Source organism: Primulina huaijiensis, chromosome 5 (assembly GCF_012295235.1).
Source record: "Primulina huaijiensis isolate GDHJ02 chromosome 5, ASM1229523v2, whole genome shotgun sequence".
Lineage (NCBI taxonomy): Eukaryota > Viridiplantae > Streptophyta > Magnoliopsida > Lamiales > Gesneriaceae > Primulina > Primulina huaijiensis.
The window spans coordinates 7,466,453-7,481,073 of NC_133310.1; the positions used below are offsets into that span (position 1 = coordinate 7,466,453).

General features: G+C 34.4%; 1 protein-coding gene across 7 annotated transcripts; it reads right to left on the reverse strand.

Moving 5' to 3' along the window:
- Window positions 1-7,486: 7,486 nt before the first annotated feature.
- LOC140976589 (uncharacterized) lies at window positions 7,487-13,674 on the reverse strand. Of its 7 annotated transcripts, XM_073440827.1 has the most exons (9): window positions 12,554-13,674; window positions 11,712-12,464; window positions 11,546-11,605; window positions 11,133-11,453; window positions 10,844-11,056; window positions 9,632-9,965; window positions 9,288-9,551; window positions 8,337-8,453; window positions 7,492-8,246 (listed from the first exon to the last, which is right to left on the reverse strand). In XM_073440827.1, exons 6-9 carry the CDS (start codon window positions 9,785-9,787, stop codon window positions 7,989-7,991), a joined length of 795 nt encoding a protein of 264 aa, XP_073296928.1. In that variant the 5' UTR covers window positions 9,788-9,965; window positions 10,844-11,056; window positions 11,133-11,453; window positions 11,546-11,605; window positions 11,712-12,464; window positions 12,554-13,674; the 3' UTR covers window positions 7,492-7,988. The 7 variants fall into 7 exon arrangements, 6 of the variants coding, with proteins under 6 accessions (XP_073296932.1, XP_073296928.1, XP_073296929.1 ...); XM_073440831.1 differs by having other exon boundaries at window positions 7,487-8,246; window positions 9,288-9,486; window positions 11,546-12,464; XM_073440828.1 differs by lacking the exon at window positions 11,712-12,464.
- Between the last annotated feature and the right edge of the window lie 947 nt (window positions 13,675-14,621).

Genomic DNA, 14,621 nt, shown 5'->3' on the forward strand with positions numbered 1-14,621 from the left:
AGTAAAGGTGAGCAATTGATATGTAAGCTCAAGAATTCTATACATGGATTGAGACAAGCTTCTCGTCAATGGTATTTTAAATTTCATGATGTTATCTCTTCATTCAAATTCGTAGAGACATCATGGATCAATGTATATACCAGAAGGTCAGTGGGAGTACTATTTGTTTTCTTATTCTATATGTGGATGATATATTACTTACAACCAATGATAAGGGTTTGTTATATGAGGTGAAACAATTTCACTCTAAAAACTTTGATATGAAGGATATGGGCGATGCATCTTATGTCCTTGGCATTAAGATACATAGAGACCAGATTAAAGGTATTCTAGGTCTGTCTCAAGAAACTTATATCAACTAATTTTTAGAGAGATATCGGATGAAAGATTGTTCACCATGTATAGCTCCCATTGTGAAAGGAGATAAGTTTAATTTAAGCCAACACCTAAATAATGATTTGGATCGGGAACAAATGAAAAACATTTTCTAGGCTTCTTCTGTCGGAAGCTTAATGTATGCTCATATTTGCACTAGACCATATATTGCATTTTTGTTGGGATGTTGGGAAGATATTAGAGTAATCCAGGTTTAGACCACTGTAAAGCTGCAAAGAAAGTGATGAGATACCTTCAAGGGACCAAATATTATATGCTTATGTTGAGACGAACTGAGAAATTACAAGTAATTGGCTACTCTGATTCAGATTACTGGCTGCATTGATTCACGAAAATCCACTTCATGATATATTTTTATGCTAGCTGGTGGAGTTGTATCTTGGAGGAGTGCAAAGCAGACATTGACTGCTACATCCACTATGGAAACTGAGTTTGTATCCTATTTGAGGCAACCTCACGTGGTGTGTGGTTGAAGAGTTTCATTTCGAGGCTTAGAATTATGGATTCTATATCTAGGTCATTAAGAATATATTGTGGCAATTCAGCTGTTGTTTTTATGGCTAAAAATAACAAAAACGGTAATCGAATCAAGCACATCGACATTAAGTATTTAGCTATACGTGAACATGTTAAAGATAAGAAATTAATTATAGAGCACATTAGCACTGAATTGATGATTGCGGATCCTTTGACTAAAGACACGCCACCATTGAAATTTAATGATCATGCAGAAAGAATGAGACTTGGTTTTTTTATGTATTTTGTTGTAAGAACAAATTAATGAAACTATGATGTGATATTTTATCATATTTATTGTTCACACATTCATTGATTCGAGAAATATAATAAAGTTTGATCTCAAATAAAAACATAGGGTTTATTCATTCAATTATATAGATTTGAGATACATAATGCATTGTAATATAGGAAGATAATACTCGTTTTAAGATGACATATCATAATGATTCATGTATATTATTTTCTCATACAGTAAATGAGATATATGGGTCAAGTGGGAGAATGTAAGAAAAATGACCCATATCTATCAAAATAAGGAAAGACGTGTAGGAAATGGAGACTGCCATAGCCTACATTTTTTAAAAACGGTACAATCCGCCTCAACTTTAAAAAATTGAGACACGCATGCATCTCTTATTTTGACGATAAGGCTCCCGCAATCACGCATCGATGGTGTGATAAATGCCTATACATAGCGGTGATTGATGTCCCTAAGTACACACCTCATAATAACAAAAATACACTTTCTACAGAGAGTATTGGAGTGTTTAGAAGACATCAGTATGAGGAAATCAGAAAAACTTACAAATCATTCGATGGCTGGAGGTAACGCTATATCTACTTCCGCATTGTTTATCATGTTTATAAATGTATTGAAACATGACTTTTGAGAAAAATTCTAACATGAGCACTCCGAATCCTCGTAAAGTTGCCTTGACTCGTCTCACACTCATTTTCCTTGGAATACGTCTCAATCGTTTTCACTTTATCCATTTGCATAAGCCAACCTGCCTAGTACGTAGTTTCTTCTCTAACACCAAAATAAGTTGAGGCGAACATTTGACGAATTATATAGAAAAAGGCATGTTAGATACATTCCGAAGCTCGGAATTTGCATAATGGGAATGAAATGGAATCAAGAAATTTACAGAGATCACTAAATCATGTTTTTTTGTATATATATTTGTTCAAGAAAATTATATAAATCAATATAAAAGAACTGAATTTGGCACTGAATATATAACGTATAAAACCTTCACCGCGGAGGATGGTGATGAAAAGGATGAAGGCTAAGAGAGTAAACGGATAAGGAGAAAGGCGGATCTTTCGGATGACGGTGGCGATGGAGGAGGAAGGTGGTGGTTTCATTATATTGTTTTGAGTATTACAAGTTTCTAACAATTAGGAGAAATTTATTCTTCTTTGGGTAAACTTAGGTATATATATGTTCACTAGGTTGGTGCACGTGAGATGTAATTGTCGGTGATTTGTTTGAAAGGAGTATAGATAAATTTGTGTATTTTCTGACAAGTGTCTCACTCAACACATCTACATCACCAGTGGTACCATGTTTTGTGAAGTTTTCAGATAAGTGGTCTTAAAATTCATCCCACAAGCTCCTAACATCAGATGGCTCACAATACACTAAAATTGTCGCGAACAATCGATGCAAGGCATATGGCATATGAAATCTTATAGCCTCATTTAAACACTCGAAATTAGTATTGTCACATCCCAACAATCATCTACTTGTGCTGCTTCTTTGAAGGAAAAACACTTTCTCTCACCAACTGTGAGCAAATCATCATATGAAATTGGCCCACAAACATTAAGAAACAATACACGCAAATAATACTTTTCTCCTTCAATTGGATTCGCAAAATTAACATGACCAATAACTTGTCTCTACCTTCTTTCATTCCAAGCCTTCGTTTTTCTATCCCAGACATAATGCTGCGGAAATTCTGAATACAAATATTTTTTCGCCTCCACATCACGGCAGCATGTTTCAAAATACTCGGTCAAAATAGTTTTGCCAAGGATTGGTTTGTCTATGTTACTTTTATATTTGGGCCATATTATAAAAGATTCAAATTTTAGTTGCACTCTATATACCTAAAAAATTAAAGGGTAAATCTATTGTTCAAATAACAAATCTTGGGAAACAAAATTGATATGCTGAAGTATTTTATTAAAATGAAATTTACAGAGGTAATTACTATCAGAGCCGACCTCTCCTAGTACGGTGTGGTTTGGGGACGAACCAAGCGGAAGCTGGTGGGCATGTGAGGCTCGAAGCCTAAGAGGGCGAGGGGTGATCGCCGGTTCCATGAGATTGCACGGATAATGAGCGGCTCCTGACAGGCTTCTAGGCTGAGGGAACATGAATGAACCGATCTTACACCGGAAGGAGGAGGATTCCGAAACTGTTCAATGTAATGGACTGTACAGTTGAAGATGACTTAAAAGATTTGATATGTACTACTCATACCAATAAGATGCATATTATTTTCGGTAGCTCATCATATAAAAATTTCAAAGTTAAGCGTGCTTGACTTGGGGCAATTCTTGGATGGGTGACCTCGTGGGAAATTTCCTAGGGTGCATCGTATTGGTACAGTGAGGACAGTCGTGGAATCTGGGGCGTTACAATTATTCACATTATTACATAATTAAATCAATATACACGTTAATATGCAGCTGTAATTTGTTTAATTAATTATTCTATTTCGGTTTTTTAAAAAGCATAAATGAAAATCTGATTTACACTAATTATCAACTACACCATATAATGACGTAATTTTAATTATTTTCTATCTTATATTAAATTTCCCATAAAACTCACCTCGGCTTTCACCGCCAACATCCTAAGGAGAAGAAGGAAATCCAGAAGTAGATGCCAAGTTATTGCCAACAGAATCAGGGCTATGATCAATTCCAGATTTCAGAATGTGTTGTTGCCAACCAATATCACCATAGAGGAAAAACAACGGATATTGTAGTGGATCATAGCAACCAAAGTAATGTTTTATTATATGCATATGTCCATCATATGCGTGAACAACAATATCTCGGTCATAAGGAATATCAGCATTGTCATTACCTTCCACCCATATAGCAGCAAACTGATCGGCGGATGGGCTATTATAATGCCTATGATCGACAGATACATCTTTGCAAATATGCAACCTCAGCTTCTTTACAGAAGGGTATTGCTTAATCCTCTTAAGAAGCTGAGCATAGGGATTCACTTTTAATATATCCATTAACAAAGCCATGGTATATTCATCGACGGCTTCCTCACCAACAACAAATATTCTATTATGTAGCTCATTGTCACTGTCCCAAAAATAAAGTTGGAAGTATTTAGGACCATCATTGATGGGCACAAGAGGTGGAAAAGAATGAAACACTTGTCTCGATACACGAAATGTATACACTCCATGATTAAGAGACGCAAGATCTTTATCAAGGCGAACTACGAATGATGTGAATGAAAACAAAATATTATACAACCTCAATTTTCTAGCGAAACAAAATAGCTAAAGGACACGATACATCAATAAATAAATCACGAAGACGCGATGGGATAATAGGGGAAGTGAGCTGAATCTTGCCAGAACTACAACAAAATGTAGGGGATTCGTGCGGGAACCTCCATGCTCCACAATAGCAACATTTTGGAACCACTGGAAAATTATGCAAGCGATCGATGTACTGCTCGATAACTTGAGGAAAACAAAAGAGTGATAAAATATACAAGGAGGGATTCCCGAAAAACAACCGTGATGTGAAAAACAAGGATGCCATTTGAATTATTAGAAGGTTGGAAATTGAGTTTGCAACATATACGCATTTGGGTTGTCCTTCAGAAATAAGAGTTTACCATCCACATGAAAAGAAACTGGACCCAAGAACTATAAGTGGATATTTCATCGGATATGCAGAAAAATCCAAAGGGAACAGATTCTATTGTCCATCTCAGAACACTAGAATTGTGGAATCAAGAAATGCAACATTTCTTGAGAATGACTTGATTAGTGAGAGTGATCATTCAAATGACATATTTTTTTTTAGAAAGATCACATTAATTCACAACCCTCCTATTCAAATGATAGATTGGTCATTATTCACACCCCTCAAGATCAAACATGTGTTGGGCAACTGTTTACTGAATTTTCACAAATTGCTTATGAAAATCCAGTATATCAAATTGTTAATGAAGAACAACAAGAAATTGTTGATCAGCCAAAAAACCTAAAGAGATCTATTAGAATAAGAAGATCATCTATATCTAGTGATTATGTTGTGTATTTACAAGAATCGGAGTTTAACATTGGAGTCGAAAATGATCATGAAACATTTTTACAAGCCATGAGTTGTAATGAGTCAAAATTATGATTTAATGCTATGAAAAAAGAGATGAATTATATGACATTTAATGGAGTTTGGGATCTTGTTCAATTGCCTGATGGTGTAAAAGTCATTGTATTTAAATAGGTTTTAAAAACAAAGAAAAACTCATTAGGCAACATTAAAAGATATAAAGCAAGACTCGTAGTTAAATGATTCACTCAACAGGAAAGAATCGACTACAAGGATACTTTTTCTCTTGTATCTAAGAAAGATGCTCTCCGTATCATTCTAGCATTAGTTGCACATTTTGACTTAGATTCACAACAAATGGATATGAAAGCAGCTTTTCACAACGGAGAATTATAGGAAGAGGTTTATATGAAACAACCTGAAGGATTCTTCTCTAATAAAGGTGAGCAATTGGTATGTAAGCTTAAGAAATGTATATATGTATTGAAACAAGCTTCTCGTCAATGGTATTTGAAATTTCATGATGTTATCTCTTCATTCAAATTCGTAGAAAAATCATGGATTGATGTATATACTAGAAGGTCAGTGGGAGTAATATTTGTTCCCTTATTCTGTATGTGGATGATATATTACTTGCAACCAATGATAAGAGTTTGTTATATGAGGTGAAACAATTTCTCTTTAAAAACTTTGAAAGGCTCCCGCAATCACTCATCGATGGTGTCATAAATGTCTATAAATAGCGGTGATTGAGGTCCCTAAGCACACACCTCATAAGAAAAAAAAATACACCATCTACAGAGAGTGTTGGAGTGCTTAGAAGGCATCAGTCGGAGGAAATCAGAAAAATTCACAAATCATTCGATGGCCGGAGGCAACGCTCGATTTACTTTCGCATTGTTTATCATGTTTAGAAATGTATTGAAACATGAATTTTGAGAAAAATTCTAACATGGGCACTCCGACTCCTCGTAAAGTTGTCTTGACTCATCTCGCACCCATTTTCCTTGGAATACGTCGCAATCGTTTTCACTTTCTCCAATTGCAAAATCCAATCTGTCTAGTAGTTTCTTCTCTAGCTAACACCAAAATAAGTTGTGGCAAACATTTAATGAATTATATAGAAAAAGGTATGTTAGATACATTCCGAAGCTCGGAATTTTGCATAATGTGAATGAAATGGAATCCAGAAATTTACAGAGATAACCACATCATGCTTTTTTGTGTATATATTTGTTCAAGAAAATTATATAAATCAATGTAAAAGAATTGAATTTGGCACTGAATACATAACATATAAAACCTTCACCGTGGAGGATGGTGATGAAAAGGATGAAGGCTAAGAGGTTAAACGGATAAAGAGAGAGGAAGGTGGTGGTTTCATTATATTGTTTTGAGTATTACAAGTTTCTAACAATTTGGAGAAATTTATTCTTATTTGTATGAACTGTGGTATATATATGTTCATTAATTGGTTGATATAAAGTGACGTGAGTATAAAGACTAAAAATATATTTTTTAAATAAAACTATATTTAAGATAATTTCGTAATGTAAAAAACAATGAGTAACCATGTGTAATTATCGTCTTAGAATATAGCATAACTCTTTCTCATCTCATGAATCAAATCCATATGATGACATCAATAATGAAATGCCAAAAAAAAAAATTCATTTCTTGGGCAAAAATACATTGACACATTAATTCTCTTTTCTTACAAGAATCGATATGCAATCACTACAAGAAAAGTGGGTTTCCGCGGCGTGCAATATGTGCCGTGGAAAGATATGCACGCTGCGACGCACACTGTAAAGTTGAAAGCCGTCTTAAGTTTGAAACTATTGGCAGCGTGCGGTTTACGCTGCGGTTTACTCTAATAACGGCGTGCAGAGCGTGCTATTGATAGTTATCTTTCGGCAGCGTGCCCCGCACGGTATGGTTAAAAGTTTCAACATCGTGCAAAACATGCTGTTGAAAACTATTGGCAGCGTGCGGTTTACGCTGTGGTTTACTCTAATAACGGCGTGCGGAGTGTGCTATTGATAGTTATCTTTCGGTAGCGTGCCCCGCACGCTATGGTTAAAAGTTTCAACGTCGTGCAAAACTTGCTGTTGATATGTTGACCAATTGGCAGCGTGCAATGCACGTTGTGGTTAAAAGTATCCATGGCGTGCGCAAAACATGTTGTTGATATGTTGACCAATTGGCAGCGTGCATTGCACGCCTTGGTTAAAAGTATCCATGGCGTGCGCAATATGCTGTTGATGATTCATTCGCCGCGTGTACTGCACGCTGCGGTTAAAAGTAACCATGGCATGCGCAATATGCTGTTGATAAGGTGAGCTATTGACAGCGTGCAGCACGCTGCAATTAGAAGTAGTGATATGTTTGTAGGGTGCAATGCAAGCTGTAATTGATATATTTTTGTACGCTGTCGATTTGGTTTATCAGCAACGTGCAGCACATTAACGTTATTTATATTATTATGAACCAAAATTTAAACAATAATATCGAAACTCAAAAGATTTATCACACCACATCCAACCAATCACCGGAAATAAAGCAAAATAATAAGATAACATAAAAACTTATAAGTAATTAATGTCAATTCTCCTTTATCCAATAAGACAAAAAACTTGATAAACTAAACAAAATACTCAGTAATATAATGGTTTGTTGCAACAGTTTCTCTAACCCTAGAACCAATAGGATCTGTATCAGTCACACAAAACGATAAATTTAGAAAATCATGCTAATGTGCTTCCAACTGCATCATCCAGAAAAATCATTTCAGAATTCGGTCGAATTAAGTCTACCTGCTCCACTAGAACTCTATCAACCCAAACTTTCCAACAAGATCCACCAAGAGGAACGTGATGCACTTTTACCGTTGGATCTGTGGATGCAATTCGACCTTCAGCAACAACTCCATCACCACACCAATGAAGCAACTTACAGTTAGTATTTTCAGGGATATCTCCATGACTCACATTCTTTACATTTGACTGCATATAAACAATACAAAGTGTTAATTATGCCATATCTATTTTTATAACAAATGTGGTTTAAATAACACAAACTTTTAAGATAGTTACCCGAGATGCAACTTGATGTTGGTTCACATTATCAACAGTACCACTTTTTTTGAGACGATTGATATCACACCCACTACCAATATCATTCTCAATCTCAATGCTACCACCACTACCAACCTACATATTGAGATAAAGCAAAAAATATGTGAAACAACAAATCTCCAATGTAAGAAGCTTCATTAGATTACTTCTATTGTGAGGTCACTAGAAAATATACTCTGCGGAAGAAGCTCTTCCAAATAATTTGTATATTGGATTCCTTACTAAATAATGAAAATATAATGAAGCTTCTTCCACATCCATGAGTCCTATTATTACTCATTTTACTTTCATTTTTATAATCAAACAATCTAAAAATGACCATAAAAACACATAACTAAATTAAAAATACTTTGAAATCACAAGAGGTGCACCAATCGAATGTTGTTTTCTCAAATACAATCAAATGTTTCTTATAAGTGACTTTCAATATTTAATTATACAAGAAAAAGTTTAATCAACTAGACAATATATCATTTAATATATTTTAGTCCAGAGGTATGAGTTCTTATGGTGAAATTATACATCATCCAAAGAAATTCAGCTAGGAAATATGGTAAGGAAGCCAATATACTAAATTTTAGTCCAGAGGAAGCCAATATACTAATTTTTTTTATCTCAAACAACAAATATCCAATGTAAGAAGCTTCATTATAATTTCATTATTTAGTAAGGAAGCCAATATACAAATTATCGTGACCACATCAACCAAATTTAACATAAAAATTCAAGTGCAAAATAAAAATACATTAAAGCTACAAAGTAAACTAAATAAGACTAGTGAAACTTATACCATTTTTCTTCCCAACAATAAAACAAAAAAATGATCAAGACAAAACCATAGGTCACTAAACAAAAATTCTCAACAGCATCAATAAAAATTATTTTATCTATTGTTGTTTAATTACTAACCCGTTCTTGCTCATTTTGTTGCCTCATATTTTGGAAAACAATGGACCTCATTTGTTGCACTTCCTGTTGAAGGTTGTGCATCATACTTTGAAGTTGTTTAATAGTTCTATTTTGTTGTAAAGATGCTCCAACTTTTGAAGGTGCAACTCCAAAGCCCATTCCACGCACTCTACCTCGAATTTCCTTCCCAAATACAAGGCTAATTGCATCCTCAACAATGTTAATAGTGTTTTGAGATTCAGGTGCACATTCTTCTATTTCTTTCTGCAAATAACAAACAAATAATTTTTGAGAAAATAATGAATTTATGATGACCATTTTTTTTACAGAAATAATTTTATTACCATTTTTTCTCCAACAGCTTCACCACTAGGTTGTCCAATTTTCTTCTTATGGCCTTCCACCCATATTTTTGTTCTTGTAATTGGTATATCAGCAGAACTTGTTTTCTCATTGATTAAGAGGCATATAGAAATATATGAAAAATTCATTAGGAACATAACTCAAAAAATGTATCATTACAATTAAAAATAAAAAAACTTTGAGAAGAACTTTTCATAAAGTTTTTCAAATAATAATAATTACCATAATGTGAGCCAAACGGGCATAACCTCTCCTGCTCCTTGTGTGGTTGTGTATTTGCTTTCACCTCATTGCTATAAATTTTTCACTCTTTTCCTGAAAATAGAAAACATATAACATATTCATATATAATTGATTTGTCACATGATTGCTAAAAATTAAATAATTGATCCAATGCATGAATGTCACATAATGGGTATAAATGAAAAATGAAGGCCCTTATTTTTATTTTTGGTTGAAATAATTAACATTATATGAGCCAGAAAGCCTCCCAATATGTGTTTTTGTGTGTATATATATGTATGTATTATTATATAAATAATACATGTACATGAAAGAGTCTTATTTCCTGTATATAAAGGCTTATTACATTGCATGTGAAGTTCAAGAATAGACCAACATAACAAGAAAAAAAGCCCCCTCAAGTTTGCGTTAACTTCTAGCTAGTGTTATTTTATGGCATGATTAAACATGTTCAACAACGATGCACAACAACAGAATATCTACAACATCACACCAAGAATCTCATTTTCTAACGATTTTGCCGATCAACAGCCCCCAATCAAGCTCAAAAACATCTATAGAGAGGCCCTTGTTTCCTCGGATTTCGAGTTCTCAGTCCCAAAGTACTCTATGATCTCTGCTGATGAGCTTTTTTCCAAGGGAAAATTGGTGCCCTCGAAGGAAAATTGCATAATAGATAGCCCTACTACCCTTAAAGATGAGCTTCTTATTGGTGACGACGACTGCGAAAACGTATCACCAAGAATAGCCAAAGGGACGAGTCGGTGGAAGGAGAGGTTCGGTTTTCATAGATTGAACGTTGTTTTTTCCCAAGTGATGCAGTAAGAAGAAAATTATATGTTGTGTGATTCGTTACTTCTTGGAATTATTAAATTTAAGCCCAAAAATAATAACAATTATATGCATGTATCAAACAGTCAAAAAATCCATAACAATGAATTGATACTTACCTGAAATGGTGATGATCGTGTCTTCTTTACAAACAAGTCCCATTGGTTTTGATCCATAAATTCGGGCTTCAAAAGACAAAGATCTCGTGAAGCCACTCGACCATCATCAACTTCTCGTATAAGTATTTGGAGTTTGGACTTTCTATCACGCCACAATTTACCTAACTTTTGAAAGATTGAATGTTTCTCTCACTCCTCAACTTTATAGTTCAACTACACATTAACAAGCATAAAAATATTTCAACATTTTGTAATAAAATAGGAATAAAAAAACAGTGATAAGTATTACCTGAAGACAACACCACATCTTATTCTTCATTTCCTCGTCTAAGTCATTCCATTGATCTAATGTGTATGGCACAAATTCTTTTACCATGCAACCTAGAAAAGTGGCGTACTTGACCGAATTATCTCCAATTGCCTATCCAAACTCATTACGTTCCTGATCTTTGGGCTGTTATTGGCCACTAACCAAATTAAACTTTGATGGACTTCGTCTTTTTTTCTTATTAGTTTTGGCGTCATCAACTAGCTCTTTATCACGCAAATATTCTGATGAATTAGGTGGAGTTTTGGAGTCCACTCTCGATAGCTTATTAGCTATATTTTCCTAAAAAATAGCATAAAGAGATATTATCATGTAAAACTGAGACTTCGTTAAAATTAAAATAAACCAAAATCTACAAAATAATAAAATATCACCTGAACTTCACCTACAGATACCTTGCTGCGTTTTTGGCCCAATCTTCTCATTTTTTAATGCTGTATATGAAGATATAGTCAAACATGTAATATAACATGATAATTCGCTGAAAATAAAAAGAAAACAGACAAATATATTGCAACAATAAGTAAAGTGTAATGGAACCTTTTAAATTAACTATAAAATCTACAACCAAAAATTTCAATCACGGATCAGTCACGTCAATTCCTTCACACTCATTTCTCGCATACGGTTCTTTCTCATTAATGTTAATCTCAAGTGTGGACACATCAAAGAGGTGTGGATGATGTATAGGCTTCCTCTTCAAGCAAATTCATGTTATGCATACCCCGAGGCGGCGCTTTCAGCAACACATACCAGTTTGATTCGTCATTGTCTCTAGAATAGAATACTTGTTTTGCTTGTGATGCTGAAATGAAAGGATCGCCTTCAAAAGTTCTTAGACCTTCGTGTGAGTTGACCAGTGTAAAACCATCTTCTATTTTGATTCCAGTTTCATGATTTTCCCAATCACACCTAAAAACAGGAACTTTGAAAGAATAGTAGTCTTGTAAAACAATATCTCGTATAACTCCATAGTATAATACTCTTCCAACAGTATGTGAATAATCATTCGCACTAGACTGACAAACAGTATATGCTTCAATCGAAACACCAGTATCTTGTGTCGACCTTTCAACATCAATTGTGTGAAATCGATATCCATTTATAATATAACCCATATAAGATATGACATGTTTTCTTGGACCATGTGCTAGCCATTGAATTCTGTTTGATGAGTTATCACAAACATGTTTTGATAACAATTGAGCAAATGTTTCCATATGTCGCTTCTGTAACAATGTTTCATTAATTAAGAAACGAAGATCTGTTTGTTTCAGCTCCTCAATGTGCATCCTATTTAAAATCATTAAAGGGTGATTATTAGAATATATGAATTATGTAATAGACAAAGGCTAATATGATATGTAACTAACTATACTCACTGTAAGTAAGGCTCAACTTCAGCAGTATTGAACAACACATATCGATGCGCAGCTTGCTACACATGGTCTTCTAAAATTTTTTCTTTTCCTTGAGAAATTGGGCGACCTTCCACTAATCCATTATCCAAATCCTGATTCCGATTAGAACGGATACCAATACCAGCCGCTTTTTCTATATATATAGGCACTACAAAATCGCATTCGTTCTTCTGCAAGGTAACACTCAGCTATGCAACCCTCTGGCCTTACTCGGTTCTTCACATACTCTTTAAGTGTTTTCATAAATCTAAAGAAAAAAATAAATTTCACATGAAACTAGTGTTTGTAGCAAATTTAAATTATTTTTATAACATAATATTGGTCTAAAAATAAATTAATAACTATTACTTTTCAAATGGATACATCCAACGGAATTGGACAGGCACACACAAGCGAGCCTCTCTTGCTAAATGAATTGTCAAATGAACCGAGATAGTGAAGAAAGCGGGTGGAAAGTACATTTCCAACATGCATAGAGTTTCAACAATATTCTCCTCGAGTTGTTCTAAACGGTTCCTGTCTAACACTCTTTGACATAATTCACTGTAAAATTCACACAATAGAAATAGAGCACTACGTGTACCTTTAGGTAAAAGACTTCTCAATGCTGCTGATAGCAATTGTTGCATTAGAACATGGCAATCATGAGATTTCAGCCCAATAAGCTTATGATCTTCTAAAGAAACACAATTAACAATATTTGAGCTATAGCCATCGGGTAACTTTATTTTCTTCAATCTAGAGCAAAATACATTCATCTCTTTTTTAAACAATGTGTAAGGTGCAGCAGGCAAGTGATACATATTTTCCCCTTTCTCTTGAGGATGTAATTCTTTTCTAATGTTTAAGTGCATCAAATCTTTGCGAGCATTTACACCATCTTTGGATTTTTTCTTCACGTTTAACAATGTGCCTATGATATTTTCGCAGACATTCTTTTCAACATGCATCACATCTAAGTTATGACGTAGCAGCAGTCCCTGCACGTAACAATTTACACATTTCATAGTATTAGTTCATGATTCATAAAAATTTATGAACAAAAAAACAAATTTATAAAACTTGATGAATATAGTGCAAAATAACTCGTATGGCAAACTGAAAAAAACTGACTTATTCTTCCACATTTGATCTGATTTTTGTACATTTTTTGAATTATCATGCGTCTTTTTCTTTCTCTTTGCATTATTGATATTCTGACTCTTTTTTTTCCCCCCAGTCATTTTCAATGACTTTTACCACATTGAGAATTTCTAAACCAGTCAAAGGCCTCGGTTTTCCTTTTCTCTCTTTTTTCCCATTAAACTACTTCTTTTTCTCACGAAATGGAAGATCAGGAGCAAGAAATCTTCGGTGGCCTAAGTATGAAAACTTTCTACTGTACTTAAGCCACATAGAACATACGTCTTCACCACATATTGGGCAACCAAATTTTCCTTTTGTGGCACATCCAGGTAGGTTTCCATAAGCTGGAAAGTCATTGATTGTCCACATCAAGATAGCCTTCAGATTGAACATTGACTTGCTAAATGCATCAAATGCCTCCACACCTATGTCCCACAACTCCTTCAAATCTTCCACAAGAGGTTCCAAATACACATCTATATCATTTCCCGGTTGCTTTGGACCTGATATTAGTAATGTTAACATAAGATTTTCCTTCGACATGCACTTCAATGGAGGAAGATTGTAATTGACCAAGATAACCAACCAACAACTATATCTGGAACTAAGGTCACCAAATGGGTTGAATCCATCTGTTACAAGACCAAGACGAAGATTTCTAGGATCTGATGCAAAAGCAGGCCACTTGTGATTTATTGTATCCCAAGCTACTGAATCAACTGGATGACACATCATATGATCTTGACTTTTGTGATTGGAGTGCCAAATCAAATCTTCAGCCATTTCTTCTGATTTAAACATCCTTTTAAATCTTGGTATCACAGGAAAATACCTTAACACCTTTTCAAGAACTCTTTTACGAACTTTGAAGGTAACTTTGTCCACCTTCCATCTTGAGGAACCA

Coding starts and splice junctions, on each gene's coding strand:
- LOC140976589 (XM_073440830.1), bottom strand. CDS start 9,787: ATGTTCCTAATGAATTTTTCATATATTTCTATATGCCTCTTAATCAAT. Junction 9,552..9,631: donor AAGCTGTTGGAGAAAAAATG/GTAATAAAATTA, acceptor TGTTATTTGCAG/AAAGAAATAGAAGAATGTGC. Junction 8,247..8,336: donor AACATCAAGTTGCATCTCGG/GTAACTATCTTA, acceptor GTTTATATGCAG/TCAAATGTAAAGAATGTGAG.